Genomic DNA, 17786 nt, shown 5'->3' with positions numbered 1-17786 from the left:
GCCAGCCTAAGATGTATCAGATAGATGGAGTGGCTCAAAACAAGAAATAGACCAGATTTGTTTTGTATTCATTTGCTCCCCCCTCCCTCCGTGAAATCAGCGGCCTGCTAAACCCAGGGTTTTGAGTTCAATCCTTCAGGGGGCCATTCTGTGTGACAGTTGTTTGTGTTTCCCCTTGATGCAAAGCCACCCCCTTTGTTGATTTTAATTCCCTGTAAGCCATGTCATCAGTCTCCCCTCCTTCCGTCAGAGCAACGGCAGACAATCGTTTCGTGCCTTTTTTCAGCGCAGACGCCAGAGCACCAGGAACATGGGAGCCCGCTCAAATCACTGCAGCAATTATGAGCACTGTAAACACCATGTGCATTATCCTGCAGTATATGCAGAACCAGAACCTGCAGAAGTGAAACCAGGCAAGAAGGCAACAGCAGCATGGTGACGAGAGTGATGAGGACATAGCCTTCTCACAAAGTACAGGCTCCGGCAATGTGCACATCCTGGTGTTAATGGGGCAGGCTCATACCCTGGAACGCTGATTCTGGGCCCGGGAAACAAGCACAGACTGGTGGGACCGCGTAGTGTTGTGGGTCTGGGACGATTCCCAGTGGCTGCGAAACTTTCACATGCGTAAGGGCACTTTCATGGAACTTTGTGACTTGCTTTCCCCTGCCCTGAAGCACCAGAATACCAAGATGAGAGCAGTCCTCACAGTTGAGAAGCAAGTGGTGATAGCCCTGTGGAAGCTTGCAACGCCAGACAGCTACCAGTCAGTTGGGCATCAATTTGGAGTGGGCAAATCTACCGTGGGGGCTGCTGTAATCCAATAGCCAATGCAATCAAAGAGCTGCTGATATCAAGGGTAGTGACTCTGGGAAATGTACAGGCCATAGTGGATGGCTTTGCTGTAATGGGATTCCCTAACTGTGGTGGGGTGATAGATGGAACCCATATCCCTATCTTGGCATCGGTGCACCAAGCCAGTGAGTACATAAACTGAAAGGGGTACTTTTCAATAGTGCTGCAAGCACTGGTGGATCACAAGGGACGTTTCACCAACATCAGTGTGGGATGGCTGGGAAAGGTACATGACGCTCACATCTTAAGGAACTCTGGTCTGTTTCAAAAGCTGCAGGAAGGGACTTTCTTCCCATACCAGAAAATAACTGTGGGGGATGTTGAAATGCCTATAGTTATCCTTGGGGACCCAGCCTACCCTTTAATGCCATGGCTCATGAAGCCATACACATGCAGCCTGGACAGTAGTCAGAAGCTGTTCAACTATAGGCTGAGCAAGAGCAGAATGGTGGTAGAATGTGCATTTGGACATTTAAAAGCACACTGGCGCAGTTTACTGACTCATAAATGATCGGGAGAAAGGGGTAAACAGTGAGGTGGCAAAGTTTGCAGATGATACTAAACTACTCAAGATAGTTAAGACCAAAGCAGATTGTGAAGAACTTCAAAAAGATCTCACAAAGCTAAATGATTGGGCAACAAAATGGCAAATGAAATTTAATGTGGATAAATGTAAAGTAATGCACATTGGAAAAAATAACCCCAACTATACATACAATATGATGGGGGCTAATTTAGCTACAACAAGTCAGGAAAAAGATCTTGGCGTCATCGTGGATAGTTCTCTGAAAATGTCCACACAGTGCGCAGAGGCGGTCAAAAAAGCAAACAGGATGTTAGAAATCATTAAAAAGGGGATAGAGAATAAGACTGAGAATATATTATTGCCCTTATATAAATCCATGGTACGCCCACATCTCAAATACTGTGTACAGATGTGGTCTCACCTCAAAAAAGATATTCTAGCACTAGAAAAGGTTCAGAAAAGGGCAACAAAAATGATTAGGGGTTTGGAGAAGGTCCCATATGAGGAAAGATTAGAGGCTAGGCCTCTTCAGCTTGGAAAAGAGGAGACTAAGGGGAGATATGATAGAGGTATATAAAATCATGAGTGATGTGGAGAAAGTAGATAAGGAAAAGTTATTTACTTATTCCCATAATACAAGAACTAGGCGTCACCAAATGAAATTATTAGGTAGCAGGTTTAAAACAAAAGAAAGTTCTTCACACAGAGCATAGTCAACTTGTGGAACTCCTTACCTGAGGAGGTTGTGAAGGCTGGGACTATAACAATATTTAAAAGGGAACTGGATAAATTCATGGTGGCTAAGTCCATAAATGGCTATTAGCAAGAAAGGGTAAAGAATGGTGTCCCTAGCCTCTGTTCATCAGAGGATGGAGATGGATGGCAGGAAAGAGATCACTTGATTATTGCCTGTTAGCTTCATTCCCTCTGGGGCACCTGGCATTAGCCACTGTCGGTAGACAGATACTGGGCTTGATTGACCTTTGGTCTGACCTGGTATGGCTCTTCTTATGTAAACAGACCTCAGCGAAACCAATATTCCCATTGTTATTACTGCTTGCTGTGTGCTCCACAATATCTGTGAGCATAAGTGGGAGACAATTATGGGTGGGGTGGGAGTTGAGGCAAATCACCTGGCCACTGATTACATGCAGCCAGACACCACGGCAGTTAGAAGAGTACAGCAAGGCATGGTGTGCATCTGAGGAGCTTTGAAAACCAGTTTCATGACTGGCCAGCCTACAGTGTGAAAGTTCTGTTTGTTTCTCCTTGATGAACCCCCAACCCCACTTGGTTCACTCTACTTCTCTGTGAGCTCACCCTCCTCCCCTCCCCCTTCAATCACCTCTTGCAGAGACAATAGTCATTGTTGCTTCACATTCATGCATTCTTTATTTATTCATCACACAAGTAAGGGGATAACTGCCAAGGTAGCCCAGGAGGGGTGGGGGAGGAGGAAAGGGCAAGGCCATACTGCACTTTAAAACTTATTGAATGCCAGCCTTCTGTTGGTTGGGCAATCCTCTGGGGTGGAGTGGCTGGGTGGCCGGAGACCCCCCCCCCAACCACATTCTTGGGCATCTGGGTGAGGAAGCTGTGAAACTTGGGGAGGATGGCGGTTGGGTACACAGAGGCTGTAATGGTGGTTTGTGTTCCTGCCTTTCCTGCAGCTCAACCATACACTGGAGCATATGAGTTCGATGCTCCAGCAGCCTGAGATTGACTGCTCCTTCTGTCAGCAAGCTGACGCCACCTGTCCTCTTCAGCCTACCGCTTAATCTCTTCAGCCCGCCACCTCTCCTCATGTTTATATTGTGTTATCCTGCACTCTGACATTGTCTGCCTCCACACATTCTGCTGTGCTTTGTCAGTGTGGAAGGACAGCATGAGCTCAGAGAACATTTCATCCTGAGTGCATTTTTTTCACCTTCTAACCTTCACTAGTCTCTGGGAAGGAGAAACATATGCAGCTGGTGGAGGGGAAAAAAGGGAGAGTGGTAGTTAAGAAGACATTTTATAGAACAATGGGTACACTCTTTCACCGTAAACCTTGTTGTTAACATTACATAACATATGTGCTTTTGTTACAAGGTCGCATTTTGATGGCTTCACCCCTCCCCCCACCACATGGGTAACAGCAGGGAACATTTCTGTTCAGCCACAGGCAAACAGCCCAGCAGGAATGGGCACCTCTGAATGTCCGCTTAATAAAGCCGCCCTATTTTAACCAGGTGACCATGAATGATACCACTCTCCTGTGGATAACACAGAGAGATAAAGAACGGATGTTGTTTGAATGCCAGCAAACACGAGGACCATATGCTGCAATGCTTTGTTCTGCAATGATTCCCACATATGTGCTACTGGCCTGGCATGGTAAAGTGTTCTACCATGGAGGATGGAATAAGACTGCCCTCCCAGAAACCTTTTGCAAAGGCTTTGGGAGTACATCCAGGAGAGCTTTATGGAGATGTATGGAGATGGAGCGCAAATCCTTCAGGGACATGTTAACAGACTTTTCCAGTAGCTGTACTGGCCGCAAATGCCAAGGCAAATCAATCATTAAACACGCTTTTAAACTATGTATAATACTTACAAAGGTAAACTCACCAGAGGTCCCTTCTCCGCCTTCAGGGTCCGGGAGCCCGCCTTGGGTGGGTTTGAGGGGTATTGGCTACACGTCCAGGGTGAGAAACAGATCCTGGCTGTTGGGGAAACTGGTTTCTCCGCTTCCTTGCTGTGAGCTATCTTCCTCATCCCCAGAACCCACATCCATGTTGCATCCTACTCCATTGACGGAGTCAAAGCACAGGGTTGGGGTACTGGTGGCTGCACTCCCTAGAATGGCGTGCAGCTCATCATAGAAACTGCATGTTTGGGGCTGTGACCCAGAGCAGCCATTTGCTTCTCTGGTTTTTTGATAGGCTTGCCTGAGCTTAATTTTCATGCAGCATTGCCACGAGTCCCTGTTATAGCCTCTGTCCTTCATGCCCTTGGAGACTTTCAAATGTTTTGGCATTTCATTTACTGGAACGGAGTTCTGCTGGCACAGATTCATCTCCCCATACAGCGATCAGATCCTGTATCTCCCGTTCGGTCCATGTTGGAGCTCTTTTGCGATTCTGGGACTCCATGGTCACCTCTGCTGATGAGCTCTGCATGGTCACCTGTGCTGATCAGCTCGCAACACTGGCCAAACAGGAAATGAAATTCAAAAGTTTGCAGGACATTTCCTGTCTACCTGGCCAGTGCATCTGAGTTGAGAGCACTGTCCAGAGCGGTCACAATGGAGCACTCTGGGATAGCTCCCGGAGGCTAATACTGTCAAATTGCGTCCACACTACCCCAAATTTGACCTGGCAAGGCCAATTTCAGCGCTAATCCCCTTGTCGAAGGTGGAATAAAGAAATCAATTTTAAGAGCCCTTTAAGTCGGGGGAAAAAAAGGGCATTTTTGTGAGGATGGGTGCAGGGTTAAATTGAGGTAACACTGCTAAATTCGACCTAAAATCATAGTGTAGACCAGGCCTCAGGTGGAGAGACAAGTATTTTGTTCTAAATGATCTGATATGAACGACAATGAATAGCCTCTTATTACACTGGTCTACAATTTTTGAGAAGTCGTCTGCTTCAGAGATAAAATGTGATATTTATTACGTATTTTGATGTGCTGAATTCAAATATGACAATTAAAACAACTGATTGGCTACTGTTTCTAAGATATTTAAGTTTTTACATTTTATGCCTATGTATATTGTGTAGATAGTAGAGTTTTAATCATAAATTGTAAACCTAGGTCTTTTCATGTGTTTATGGTTGCTATACATGATAACATTTCACCTGTCCTGTTTATGTAACACTTTAAAAATCAGCAAAAGGGTTATATAAATAAAATTTCTTATGAAACAAAAGGCAAAAATCTATTATGTACATAATTTAGTCCTATTCAGTGTCTACTCGGCGCTTCTTGGTTTGTCTCTTGTATTCATTAAATGGAGCATCTCTTGTCACTGTCCAGCAGTAGTCTGCAAGCATTGATGGGCTCCATTTGCCCTGATAGCCTGCCAGGAGATTCCACTGCTGTAGTCTGGAGCCCAACAGCTCTGCCTTACTCTTGGGTAGTTCCAAACCCCTGACAAGGTCATTCAGTTCACCTTGTGTTATGAGGTGTGGTTCAGAGGAGGAGGATGGGAGAAAATGTGGGTCCTGTGACACTGATGGTTCAGGACCCGAAGTTTCATCCTCTTCCTCTTCCTCGTCTGACTCAAGTGAGAATGATTCTGGTGCATCAGGAACCGGCAGCCCTTCTCCATGGGTACTGGGCGTATAGCTGATGGAATGTTTCGATAATGCACAGTCCACTTTTTCTTCTTTGACACACCTTTCCCAACTGGAGGCACCATGCAGAAGTAACAATTGCTGGTATGATCTGTTGGCTCTCTCCAAATCATTGGCACTGCAAAAGGCATAGATTTCCTTTTCCTGTTCAACCACTGGCAAAGATTTGTTGCACAAGTGTTGCAGCATATTTGTGGGGCCCACCTCTTGTCCTGATCTCCAATTTTGCAGCCAAAATAAAAGTGATAGACTTTCTTAACCACAGTGGTTATACTGCGCTTTTGTGATGCAAAAGTCACTTCACCACAAACATAGCAGAAGTTATCTGCACTGTTCACACAAGTACGAGGCATCTCTGCTCACTTTGGCTAAAGAGAAATGTGTCCCTTTGCAAAATCAAACACTGACAAATAAGAGAGCACGACACTGTATGATTTCTAGAGCTGATATAGGGCAATTTGTTCAGCAGAGTGATGTAAGCTTCGTCATGATTGCATCATCCATGACTTCTTGGAATAACATGATGCAATTCATATCATGTATGACGCAATACCAGCTTCAGATTGCATCATTCATTATTTTGCCTAAAAAGCAAGTACTGTCCAAACCCAGTCATAGATTTATTCATAGATCCAGTCAAAGATGTATTTTAGTCACTTCTGGTTTAAATTGAGATCCCCTCCCTTTATAACTCACTTATCCTCCACCATTCCCAAGTCAAGGGTCGTATATACTGACCCAACAGCATATCTTAAAAACTAGAGCCAATCAATAACTTTAAGCATCATTTTTGTTCTCAGTGACCCAGAATTAGTAAAGTTGGGCTACATTTATTTCAGAAGCATTTTGGCTGTAGAGCAGTGTTACAAGATAGGGTGAAAAAGAGGGAACTCAGGTTTTTTTTTCCTTCACCCTTCATCTCAAATAATTCATTCAAGTCACTTTAACTTTATGTTCCATGTTAACTAATCCCTGATTTTACAATTGCATTAGTAAATATGCAGTGCTTCTCAGTGACATAGTCGCCTTCTCTGATCATTTCAATCTCTGCTGTATCTTTACCATAGCATGCCACATTTGGGTCTTACAGTTGCTAAAGTACAGAATGTGCTCTGTTTTTTCTTCCTTTCCATTAATGCACTTAGGCATTACAATATTTGTTTTAAAAAATACTTTTGACAGTTCACTTGGTTCTGGATTTCATGCTGTGATCATTAAGTGTTGGTGCTGACTGGGTCCTAGGCAGTTATGGCTGCTATGATCACCCTCTGACTATTACACTTGTAATTAAGCAGATTGCCTGGGGTGTTGAGACATTTACTTGCTCACTAACAGAAAAAGTCCCTGGGAGGCTTACTGTGTGCAACTGTGCGGAGGGTGATTATCGCCTCTTAATGAGTTCTGTAGGAGCATTGCTGGATGATGTACATGGTGATATTGCTGGATCATGGAAGTTGGATGTACCTGTTAGCCTGTGGTGCTACATGGAGCAGCAGAATCTTTCTCAAGAATGCCTCACCTTCGTAGTAGGGAAGTGTTAATTAAATGAAAGTTTACTTATCTGTTTTTCCCTCTCTACGTAAGATTTATAGGATTTAAGCAAACTTGTTGGAATTCCTTGATCTTATTCTCCCTGTTTCTTCCACTCACCTTACAGCCTGGCTATCACCAGCTCTGGGCATGATTGCTCTCTTAAATCCCTCTGTCAAGGTTCCTCCCTCACTCTGAACTTTAGGGTACAGATGTGGGGACCTGCATGGACACTTCTAAGCTTAATTACTAGCTTAGATCTGGTAACACTGCCACCATCCAGAAATTTCAGTGTCTGGAACACTTCCTGTCCCCCCAAAACCTTCCCCTCCCTGGGCAGCCTTGAATGGCTTTTTCACCAAGTTCCTGGTGAACACCGATCCAACCCCTTGGATCTTAACACAAGGAGAATTTAACCATCCCCCCTCCTTTCCCCCACCAATTCCTGATGAGTCCAGATCTAATCTGCTTGGATCTTAAAACAAGGAAAAATCAATCTGGTTCTTAAAAAGAAAGCTTTTAATTAAAGAAAGAAAAGTAAAAATCATCTCTGTAAAATCAGGATGGACAATACTTTACAGGGTAATCAGATTCATATAGCCCAGAGGGAACCCCCTCTAGCCTTAAGTTCAAAGTTACATCAAACAGAGGTAAAATCCTCTCAGCAAAAGGAACATTTACAAGTTGAGAAAACAAAAATAAGACTAACATGCCTTGCCTGGCTGTTACTTACAAGTTTGAAAATGAGAGACTGATTCAGAAAGATTTGGAGAGCCTGGATTGACGTCTGGTCCCTCTTAGTCCCAAGCACGAACAACCCCCAAAACAAAGCGCACAAAAGACTTCCCTCCACCAAGATTTGAAAGTATCTTGTCCCCTTATTGGTCCTCTGGTCAGGTTTCAGCCAGGTTTACTGAGCTTCTTAACCCTTTACAGGTAAAAGAGGCATTAACCCTTAACTATCTGTTTATGACACCCTCTCATCATTTTATCATGTAAGGTGTATGGAGGAGGCAATATTATTTCTTTACTTCCCTGAACACAAACAGTGATCTCATAGGAGGCAGGAAATCATTCAGAATCCCTGAGGAGTACACAGACATGAAGGAATGGGGTAACTTTCTTCTTGCACCTGTTCTACCTTTGATGGATGTGAGTAATATTAAAAAACAAAAAGAAACCACAAATGGCCTAAAGTAATGCCTGTAACTTTGTAGGCTCACTGACTTCTGGGCACAGTGCCAACAAGGTCTGTATTGCTATAGTGTGGCTTTGCTAAGTAATAGGTGTGATTATTCAAATTTATTTTAATACCTTCGCTCTCCAACCTCTCGGGGGAGAGGATATCCCTTGACATCCCCACAGCACATTCATGTCACTAGAGTCTTAGAAGGAAGAGAGTAACTTGACTTTTCAGCCGCTAAACATTCTCTTCTCTCCCTGCCATCCACCCACCCAAACAACAGTCACAGGGAAATCCACTGCACTACAGTTATGGTTCAGGCAGCAAAGCTGATCTGGATTAACTGGCTTGATTAGTTACAAGCACATAGATGAGGAGGTTGGGGAGCTGGGGTGTACAGCTTCTGTGTTAGGGTGCATGACTGTTACATTACTGAGGAAGTAAAAGATTGCCTCTCCTCAAGGATATGAAATCAGTGGCACTTCCTGATCTTTAAACAAATGACATTCTCTGTGCTGAGCCCACAAAGATGAGGGACTAAGGCTATGTCTACACTACCCAGCTTTTGTCGCTACAGCTGTGCTGCTAAAAGTCGTGCAGTGTAGCCTCTGTTTGTCAGCTCTCCTGCCGACATAAAACCTCCATCCTCAAAGACCGGCATTTGCGTTGTCAGCAGGAGAGTGCTCCTGACAACAACGCACTATTCACACTGGCACTTGTCATGGCAAAACTTTTGTCTTTTTGGGAGGGGGGAGGAGAAACACCTCTGAAAGACAAGTTGTCATTCAGTTGACAAGGCCCAAGGCTTGCTGCAATGAATTCAGGAGTCTTGCCATTGACTTCCATATGAACAGGATTTGACACTACAGCAGGAGCAGAAAGCAATTCCACCTCCCTGCTTCTTGACAAAGGGGGATTGAGATTGTGACACCATGCCCCATATTCTTCAGAGAAATATTGTTATAATATGATTATAGCATATCTAAGATATATTTTATGCAAGATGGATCGTGTGCGATATCATTGGAAAGTTTATTTACTAAATATGATTATCATATTTGTATGCACGTATTATTTTGGTATCTGAAGTTAGGAATATTGTCCGTACACCTATTACAAATGTGTTTACACCTGGTGAACGCCCACTAGACAGAATACAATCAGTCTAGATTGCTGGCTGGAAAGGGCCATCAGGAAAAACAATAGGTCTTTGAAGATGCTAATCTCCCACCTTCCTGGAAAGCCTTCCTGTGTATGCTGTAAATAGACTGAGCTATGGCTGCAGGGCCATGTGATCATGTCTCCTGATACTGGACTCCATGATAAAATTAGTATTTTTCCACTGATGGGGGTGGAAATCACAGTGGAAGACAAAGGATTCCTGCCATATGTAAAATCTATTTATGGCAGGGGAATGACATAATCGTGGTTCCTTCTTCACTGTCTGCCTGCCCAAGATGACTGCTAAAATGACTGACTAAGACTGAATTGGGGAAGAAAGGATTGAACCTAGGCTGGAGGGTGTCTTGTCTGTGAAAGAAATACCTGGAGTTTTAAGCTGCAAGCAAGAGCAGCTTGCCTTCAAGAACCTCTGCAATCTGCCTAACAACATTTAGGGTGAGAATTCACTACTTATAACCAGTTTCTTTAGAATATTAAGCTTATCTTGTGTGTTTGTTTTATTTGCTAGGTAATCTGCTTTGATCTGTTTGCTATTCCTTATACTCAACTACAAAAGATAGATTTTGAGTAATAAACTTTTTTTGTTTTCTCTAAAACCAGTTTGTGGAGTTCATAATGTGGGGGCGGGGCAAAAGGCTGTGCATATCTTAGAATCATAGAATATCAGGGTTGGAAGGGACCTCAGAAGGTCATCTAGTCCAACCCTCTGCTCAAAGCAGGACCAATCCCCAACTAAATCAATCAATCTTCCTCCACATTGAGGAAGGGGATGAATTTCAATGAGCTTATGCTGCATAGTTATCTATGCTTCGCAAGATGATGTAATTTTGGGTTTACATTCCAGAGGGGGTATGCACTTGAGTGCTGGGCAATTCCTGAGCTTTCTCATGCAGAGCTGATCTCAGCATCTGCATGAAACTTCAGCTAGGCATGTTCCTACCTGTTTGTGTGCTGGTAAAGCCTGAGGGCAATACTATGTGAAGGGAGCCCAGCTGGTGGGACAGGTGGGCTCAGTGGTACCCCAATTCCAAGTGGCACCCCAGGGGAAACCCATCACAGGGATGTTGCACCTCTAAGGGGAAGACCTTAATCCTGAGCTGTGCCCATTCAGTGCCCACAAATAGGTCAAAGGGAAAGATAACTCTGTTTCTGTGGGGGCAGAGCAATGTGCAGTGTGGGGGCAGTTCATCAGTGCTATGGTTACTGCTTGCCACTACTATGGAGGAGACCAGGATCAGCTCCTCAGGCCAATAGCACTGCAGGGGAAGGGAAACCTTTTCCTTGCTCAGAGGGGTCAGTGTAGATCACATAGGAGCAGTTCTAGCCTCCAATGATAGAACAAGAAGCAATGGGCTTAAACTGCAGCAAGGGAGATTTAGGTTGGACATTAGGAAAAAGTTCCTAACTGTCAGGGTAGTTAAACACTGGAATAGATTGCCTAGGGAAGTTGTGGAATCTCCATCGCTGGAGATATTTAAGAGTAGGTTAGATAAATGTCTGTTAGGGATGGTTTAGACAGTATTTGGTCCTGCCATGAGGGCAGGGGACTGGACTCGATGACCTCTCGAGGTCCCTTCCAGTCCTAGAGTCTATGAGTCTATGAGCATGGGTAGGTTGGCTCTGGAGGGATTCTAGTCTGCTGGCTATGGCTGAAAGGTTTGTCCCACAAAAGGACCAAGGGATGTGCTTTAATCAAAAGGGGAGAGGATTTCTCTACAGATACACACTGGACTGAGGTGATTTACAGCTAGTTAGGTCTTGTCTACACAGGAAAATTATAAAGTAAGGTGAAGCCTTTAATGGGTATAGTCCCTTCTCCCCTCATTTGGACACTTATTTTAGTATAAAGTGGCCCTTTTCAGTTTAGTTTGTCATTTTGGAAGCAGTTTAAACCAAGCTGAAGAAGTCACTTTTATTCTGAAATAAAGGTGTCCACAGGGGGAGTAATCCTGAAATAGTAGAGTGGTTTAATGATACCCGTGTAATTACACGGGGATAACTGGTAAAACTTCCCTGTATGGACAAGCCCTGATCTCACTTGGACAGCAGCAGAATACAAAATGGTGTGTTCTGATGGGTAGGGAAAGGGCAAATGGGAAAAACCCAAAGGCTTCCAATGGCCAAAGTCAGTTTCATTTGCTACCACATTTGTTTCCTTGATGCAGTTGCCAGGTCTCAACAAGAGTGAAATTGTAGCCCACTCACAGGGAGTGGGGCAGTGCATCCCACTACAGGGAGGTTTAGGATGGATGTTAGGAAAAACTTCACTAGGAGGGTGGTGAAACACTGGAATGGGTTACTTAGGGAGGTGGTGGAATCTCCTTCCTTAGAGGTTTTTAAGGTTAGGCTTGACAAAGCCCTAGCTGGGATGATTTAGTTGGGAAATGGTCCTGCTTTGAGTTGGGGATTGGACTACATGACCTCCTGAGGTCCCTTCCAACCCTGATATTCTATGATTGCGTGGGTGTGAGCTGTTACTCCTCCAGAGACTGAGTGTGACAGGGTTGGGACTCACAACCACGGCACCTGCCACTGGTCATTCCAGGAATTAGCTCAGTCCTTGGTGGGGCACCCACTGCTGGTGGTATCCCATCCATCCTCCTTTATTGTTGTCTGGACCCACATTGCTTCCCGCTCAGCAGCATCCTCTTCAGGACACTGCCCTCTGGAAGTGCCCACTGCTCTGATCTCACCCTCTTCTGGGAGGGTCTCTGCACCCCAGCCACCATGGTCAACCACACCCTAACATCTAACCTCTAGCATCAGGGGTCTGGTGCAGTCCACTATCACCACATCCACTGTCTGGGTGTTCATGGGCCACCCTCTACACTGGGTCCCAACCCAGGGACTTTTTGGTGGCAGCCTTCCTGCCCTCCTTCTCTCCCCTTGTGCGCTTCTCTCCCTGGGTCACTTCCCCTTCAGCCCCTTTGCACCAGCTAGGCCCTTCCCTCAGAGCCTGCAGCCTGGCAGATAGTGGGCTGGAGTTCCCTTCTACTCCCCCAAGCCAAGCCCATTTCCTCACTCAGGCAACAGACCTTCCCTTCTGAAGGTCTAGGAGAGACTGCCTGCTCCTTTGCTAGGCAGCCTTTATATAGGGCCTAGCCTAGCCCTGATTGGCTGGCTCTAATGTCAGCACTGATTGACTCTCAGTAAACCCTTTTCTAATTGGCTGCTGGCCTGCACAGCTGCTCTGGCCTACTCTAGTCCCCTCTCACACGGAGGTGGGGCAGCTGTCCCCACCACACTGAGTATGGAAGTTGATGGACTGCTGATTGCTTTTGGCATGCCCTGTGTTCCTGTTTGAGGGCAAGGCACTTGGAACTACTTCAGAAACTGTCTTGAGTGGGAGAGAGCAACAGCCACTAGCTATTGTGCTAGTGGCCCAAAACAAGGGCTCTTGCCACAGATCATCAACCACAATCATTTCTATTGGAAGGCAGGGTTGAATAGAAGTGGCCCTTTCCAGGCCCTTAGCTGCTGTAACAGATGAGCTGTCTGGCTGTCTCCACCTGTTGCTCTGCATTTTCCTGAGAGAGAAGGACTTAGTCTCAAGTTTGTCTAACAATGAACACCTTTAACAGAGACCTAGATCAAAACTTTCGCTGTCAGCTAACACTGAGCATTGATAAACTTTCCCCAGTTGATCTTGTGGTGTTGAGGATTTTCAAAGATTGAGGAGTTTTCAGTAATTGTCACTGAGTTGCCATTTTACTCTCTCAATTTGAGCACACTCTTCCCCTCAGCTTGCATTAGAACAAGCAGCCCTAGAACTCTGAAATCATGGGCAGTGGGTATTGTAGGCAAGGGGGAGGCAGAACGTCCCCAAACAGCCAGGCATGGCCCCGCCCACACTCTTCCCCTAGACCCTCTCTTCCATGGCCTAGGCGGGCTGGGGCTGGGGCAGCACCACCCACCTGGTGCTCTGGGGCTGGAGGCTCTGCAGCCACACTGCCCGGCTAGGGTTGCCAGGCGTCTGGTTTTTGACTGGAATGTCCAGTCGAAAAGGGACCCTGATGGCTCTGGTCAGCACTGCCGACTGGGCCATGAAAAGTCCAGTTGATGGTGCTGCGGGTCTAAGTCAGGCTAGTCCCTACCTGTCCTGGCACTGCGCTACACCCCAGAAATGGCCAGCAGTGTCCAGCTCCGGGCACTGCCTCCGCCCCGAGCACCGGTTCCACACTCCCATTGGCCGGGAACCGCAGCCAATGGGAGCTGGGGGGTGGTGCCTGCAGGTGAGAGAAGCCTAGGAGCTGGACCTGTTGGCCACTTCCAGGGCACAGCATGAAGCCAGGACAGTCAGGGAGCTTGCCTTAGCCCCACTGGGAGCTGTCCGAGGTAAGCCCACATCCCAAGCCTGAGCTCCCCCCAAACCCAGAGCCCCCTCCTGCACCCCAAATACCTCATCCCCAGCCCCACCCCAGAGCCTTTACCCCCAGCCAGAACCCTCACCCCTCTACACCCCAACCTGGTGCCTCAACCCACAGCCCGCTCCTGCATTCTGAATCCCTCATTCCCAGCCCCACCCCAGAGTCTGCACTCCCAGCCGGAGCCCTCACCCCCTCCCTCACTCCAACTCCCTGCCCCAGGCCCCCCGCCCAGTGAAAGTGAGTGAGGGTCGGGGAGAGCAAGCCACCGAGAGAGAAAGAATGTACTGGGGGGTGGGGTCTCAGGGAAAGGGCAGGGCAGGGGTGTGGCCTCAGGCAAGGGGCAGGGCAGGGTGTTCGGTTTTGTGCAATTAGATAGTTGGCAACTCTATGCCCAACCGCGTGGCACTCCGGGGCTGGGGCAGGAGCGGCTGTCAGCTGCAGTGGGCGTGCTCCAGGATCCTGTGGGGGAGGAAGGGGCAAAAGGGGAGGAGGAGTAGTGGTGGGGCCTCAGGCAGAAGGGGATGGGAGGGGGGTTACCCTCCCCCAATGGCCAGTTCACCAGCCACCCATGCTGAAATTGTTTTCTTCTCTTCCCTCCCTGCCACTGCTGCTTTGTGTGACAGGGCCTTGCTAGTGGCAGAGCCCACCAGGGTGAGGCTCTGTTTTCAGCCTCTCTTCTTGTCTGCTCTTCAGCCTCTCTGTCTGCTTGCTTAGTGCTGTCAGTTCAGAGATTTGTTCCCAGTTAAATGATTGCAATTCTTGGCCAGAAAAGCAATGCCCAGCGCACACTGCAGTAGGATCCACCCAACAGCAACTGCTCCCTCCTCCCATCTTCTAACAGCATTGCGTTGCATTGCATTTGATAAGCAATTGTGGATGAGACAAACCTGCAAGACTGGAATCAATGATAGCTGGTAATGAGCAGGGAGAGAGAGAGAGGCTTTGCATCCAGTCAAGAGGGACTTCAACAGCCTGTTCCATGTTTTTGTGTTGAAGGTCTCCTAGAAATCTTATCCAGTGGACTAGTGGACTTTCCCCTTCTGAGATGCAAGACAAACTCTTTTCCAAGGCGAATTCCACATTTCCATGCTGCAAAATACCAAAAGTTAATTCCCCAGAAATAAAAAAGTACAGTTATAGGGAATGTCCATTGAATTGAGCTGAGAGCAGCACAGAGAAGGTGTAAAGACCCTTAAAATTCCTAAACTGTGTCAAATGGATCCACTTAATAGAAACTGGGAGCCAGGCCCTCTGCATATATTTATTAATGATAAACATTAAGGGATGTATAAATAAATCAACTAGCACTGCCCATAATGGGCAGCTATAACAGCCAACCCGTGACAATTTGGGGTTCCACCCAGACTAGTGAAGGGTTGTGTCACCCCCTGCCCTGTGACTCTGAATGCCTTCAATGCTGTGCTGCTGCGGACTCCAAGAGCCAGCAAACATGCAGGTCCTACACTGGCTTCCCCTGTCCAGTTACTGTTTGAAGAGTTACCTCAACATCTCCTGCAGTCCTAGATTTCCCTAAAACTGGCTCCAGCAGTGTCCAGCCCTCTTCTGGAATGCTCAACAAAGTTATTTAGTTTGCTGCTCCTTTAAAGAGCCAGAAACACCATCTTGTGAGCTTGGTTGGAGCTAACAATCTCTTCAAGTCAGTCAGAGTACTGGGCTGGTTTAGAGAAAACGTAAAACAAATTTACATAATCAGAGAGCTTTTAAGTGCATGCCAATGTGCTTTTCCTTGTCTTTGGTCACACCTTGCTCCATTTACATGGGAGCCCCATTCCAGCAGGCAGAACTGCATTCCTGTGTCTGGAAAAATCCTCTTTATTAACTCCCCCTGACATGCCTGGTTTAAACACATTTTAATCATAATTCTTGCAGTTGTGTGTAATTATTTGTGGGTTGACCATACATACATCACACACGAAGATTAATCATCAATGAGCTGTTAGTTTTCCAATGACATATTACATGACACCTTATAGATGCAGATGATAACAGTGGCGAGTTGGGGTACACTGAGCTGGTCAGGCCAGCTGACAATGCTAGACACCAGTGCTTCTGGCTTAGGGATGCTCTTTGGGTCTTATCCCCTACCAAGTACCGCAGCCCACCAAGTGGAAACAACTTTCCAGCCTTAGCCCAAGGTTAAAGAAATGCTTGGCTGAAAAGGTGAACCTTGGAGGTGATCAGGATCTGGCAGACCAGCAGTGGGAACACCCTTGAATTGGGGTGGGGGTTATCCACTGAGAGTGCCCTGTCACCTATGCTGTTCTCTTAGGAGACATCTTAACCTGAAATGCTCTGTCTCTGATTTCCATGGGTTCAGAGACCAGAGAAGAGGGTGTTCTCAGGGAGCTACAGGTGGTTGAGCAAGAAGACAGAGGTTGGAGGATAAAGTCCAGTTCCTTCAAGACATAATCATAATCACAAACGATTTCCCCCCACACCTTCAGTTTTATTGCTGCAATTTTTCTAGCTGGGAATTCCAAATCAACATCTCCCAGTTCCACCAGTCCCATGCAGGCAGGAGAGAGATGAGGAAGAGAGAAGAATCAGTTGGGGAAAGGAGGGAAGTGTCAGGAGAGGAGAGAACTGCTGGGCTAGGCAGCAAGGTAGGCAGAGGAAGAGAAGGAGGCTTGCACTAGAGAGAGATGCATATCTAAAGCAAAAAAAGAGGCTGGGACAGCAAGAAAGAGGGAGGGGAGAGGGCTAAGGTAGGAGACAGAGAGAAATGAGGTGTGTAAGCAGCCTGGAAGGCTGAAGGCTGTACCCTGCCCGTCTGCACTTGCCTTCTGCTGTTTATGAAGGTGGATCAGAAATTCTCAGGACACATTCTCTTCCCCTCGCTCCAGAACAAGGAAATAGAAGAGAGAAGAAAGCAAAATCACAAGCTGCTGCTGTGAGCTTTCATCTCCTTCCTTCCCTTCCCTGCATCGAAACGACAGTTGTGCTGTGCAGATCCTTCCAGTGCTGTGCTGCTCCAGCCCTGCTCCCTGGGAAATAGAACAAGGGAAGGAGGGAGAGGAGGAGGCAGCTGAGCCCAGCAGCAAGCAGAATGTGAAACCTGAAGAAGCTTCTGGCCACTGCTCAGGGAGAAGGATGGAGCTTCCCAAAGCTCTCAGGTGCTTGACCCTGCTGCTGAGTTTGTTACCCTGCCTCAGATGTGTGGAGGTAGGAGATTTTTTCATTTTATATCTCTCTCTAATGTCACATGGCTTTTTAAGGACCAGAGGGTTTATGCTGGGAGAAGGGCTATTTATCTTCTTTTGCCTCTGTAAATGCATAATCAGAAAATACAACCCACAGGAAGCTGAGCAGGGTCTTGGGGTGCAGCTGCTTTGGCTCATTTTTTCTCAAGCTCTGCAGTGACCAAAACAGGAGGTCTCTTTGTCTCTGCCCATTGCAGATAGATTGATCTCAGCTATTACTGTTGTGGACTGATAATTTATAGTTACATGGACCTGGGGCCAAGGATGTAGGACAGGGTATTTGCACTTGTGCTAAAATGTGAGGGAGTTGACCCCGCTAAGGGGACCAGTCTTTGATGAGAGGACTTTGGGAGGAGCACATTGCTCCATGGGTCTGGCCTGCAGTCCCTTCCTTCACGGTCAGTCTCCAAGTTGTGGTGGATCAATTGTCCAACAGTCCATTATTAATCCAGCCTATCACATGCAGACTGGCCTGGGCATGCACATCCTGTGGGAGCAGGGAGTCGAGAAACGGATTCTGGTTCTGTCACCTGTCTTGCTGTGGGAGCTTGGGCAAGCACAGGACTCCTGTGGCTCAGCTTGCCT

The 17786-nt window shown here is 46.7% G+C and overlaps 1 protein-coding gene across 1 annotated transcript in view; it reads left to right on the top strand.

Annotated features, from left to right (window-relative positions):
• The first annotated feature begins 16687 nt into the window (after positions 1 to 16687).
• The window catches only part of LOC115654780 (neurotrypsin-like), a 29178-nt gene continuing 28079 nt past the window's right edge, over positions 16688 to 17786 (top strand). The window contains exon 1 of the mRNA XM_030569552.1: positions 16688 to 17163. Within this exon, the coding sequence (XP_030425412.1) occupies positions 17092 to 17163 (72 nt within the window). The 5' untranslated portion in view covers positions 16688 to 17091. The remainder of the gene's footprint in view (positions 17164 to 17786) is intronic.

This window comes from Gopherus evgoodei, chromosome 7 (genome assembly GCF_007399415.2).
Source record: "Gopherus evgoodei ecotype Sinaloan lineage chromosome 7, rGopEvg1_v1.p, whole genome shotgun sequence".
NCBI lineage: Eukaryota > Metazoa > Chordata > Testudines > Testudinidae > Gopherus > Gopherus evgoodei.
This window is presented reverse-complemented; position numbering and strand designations above follow the sequence as displayed.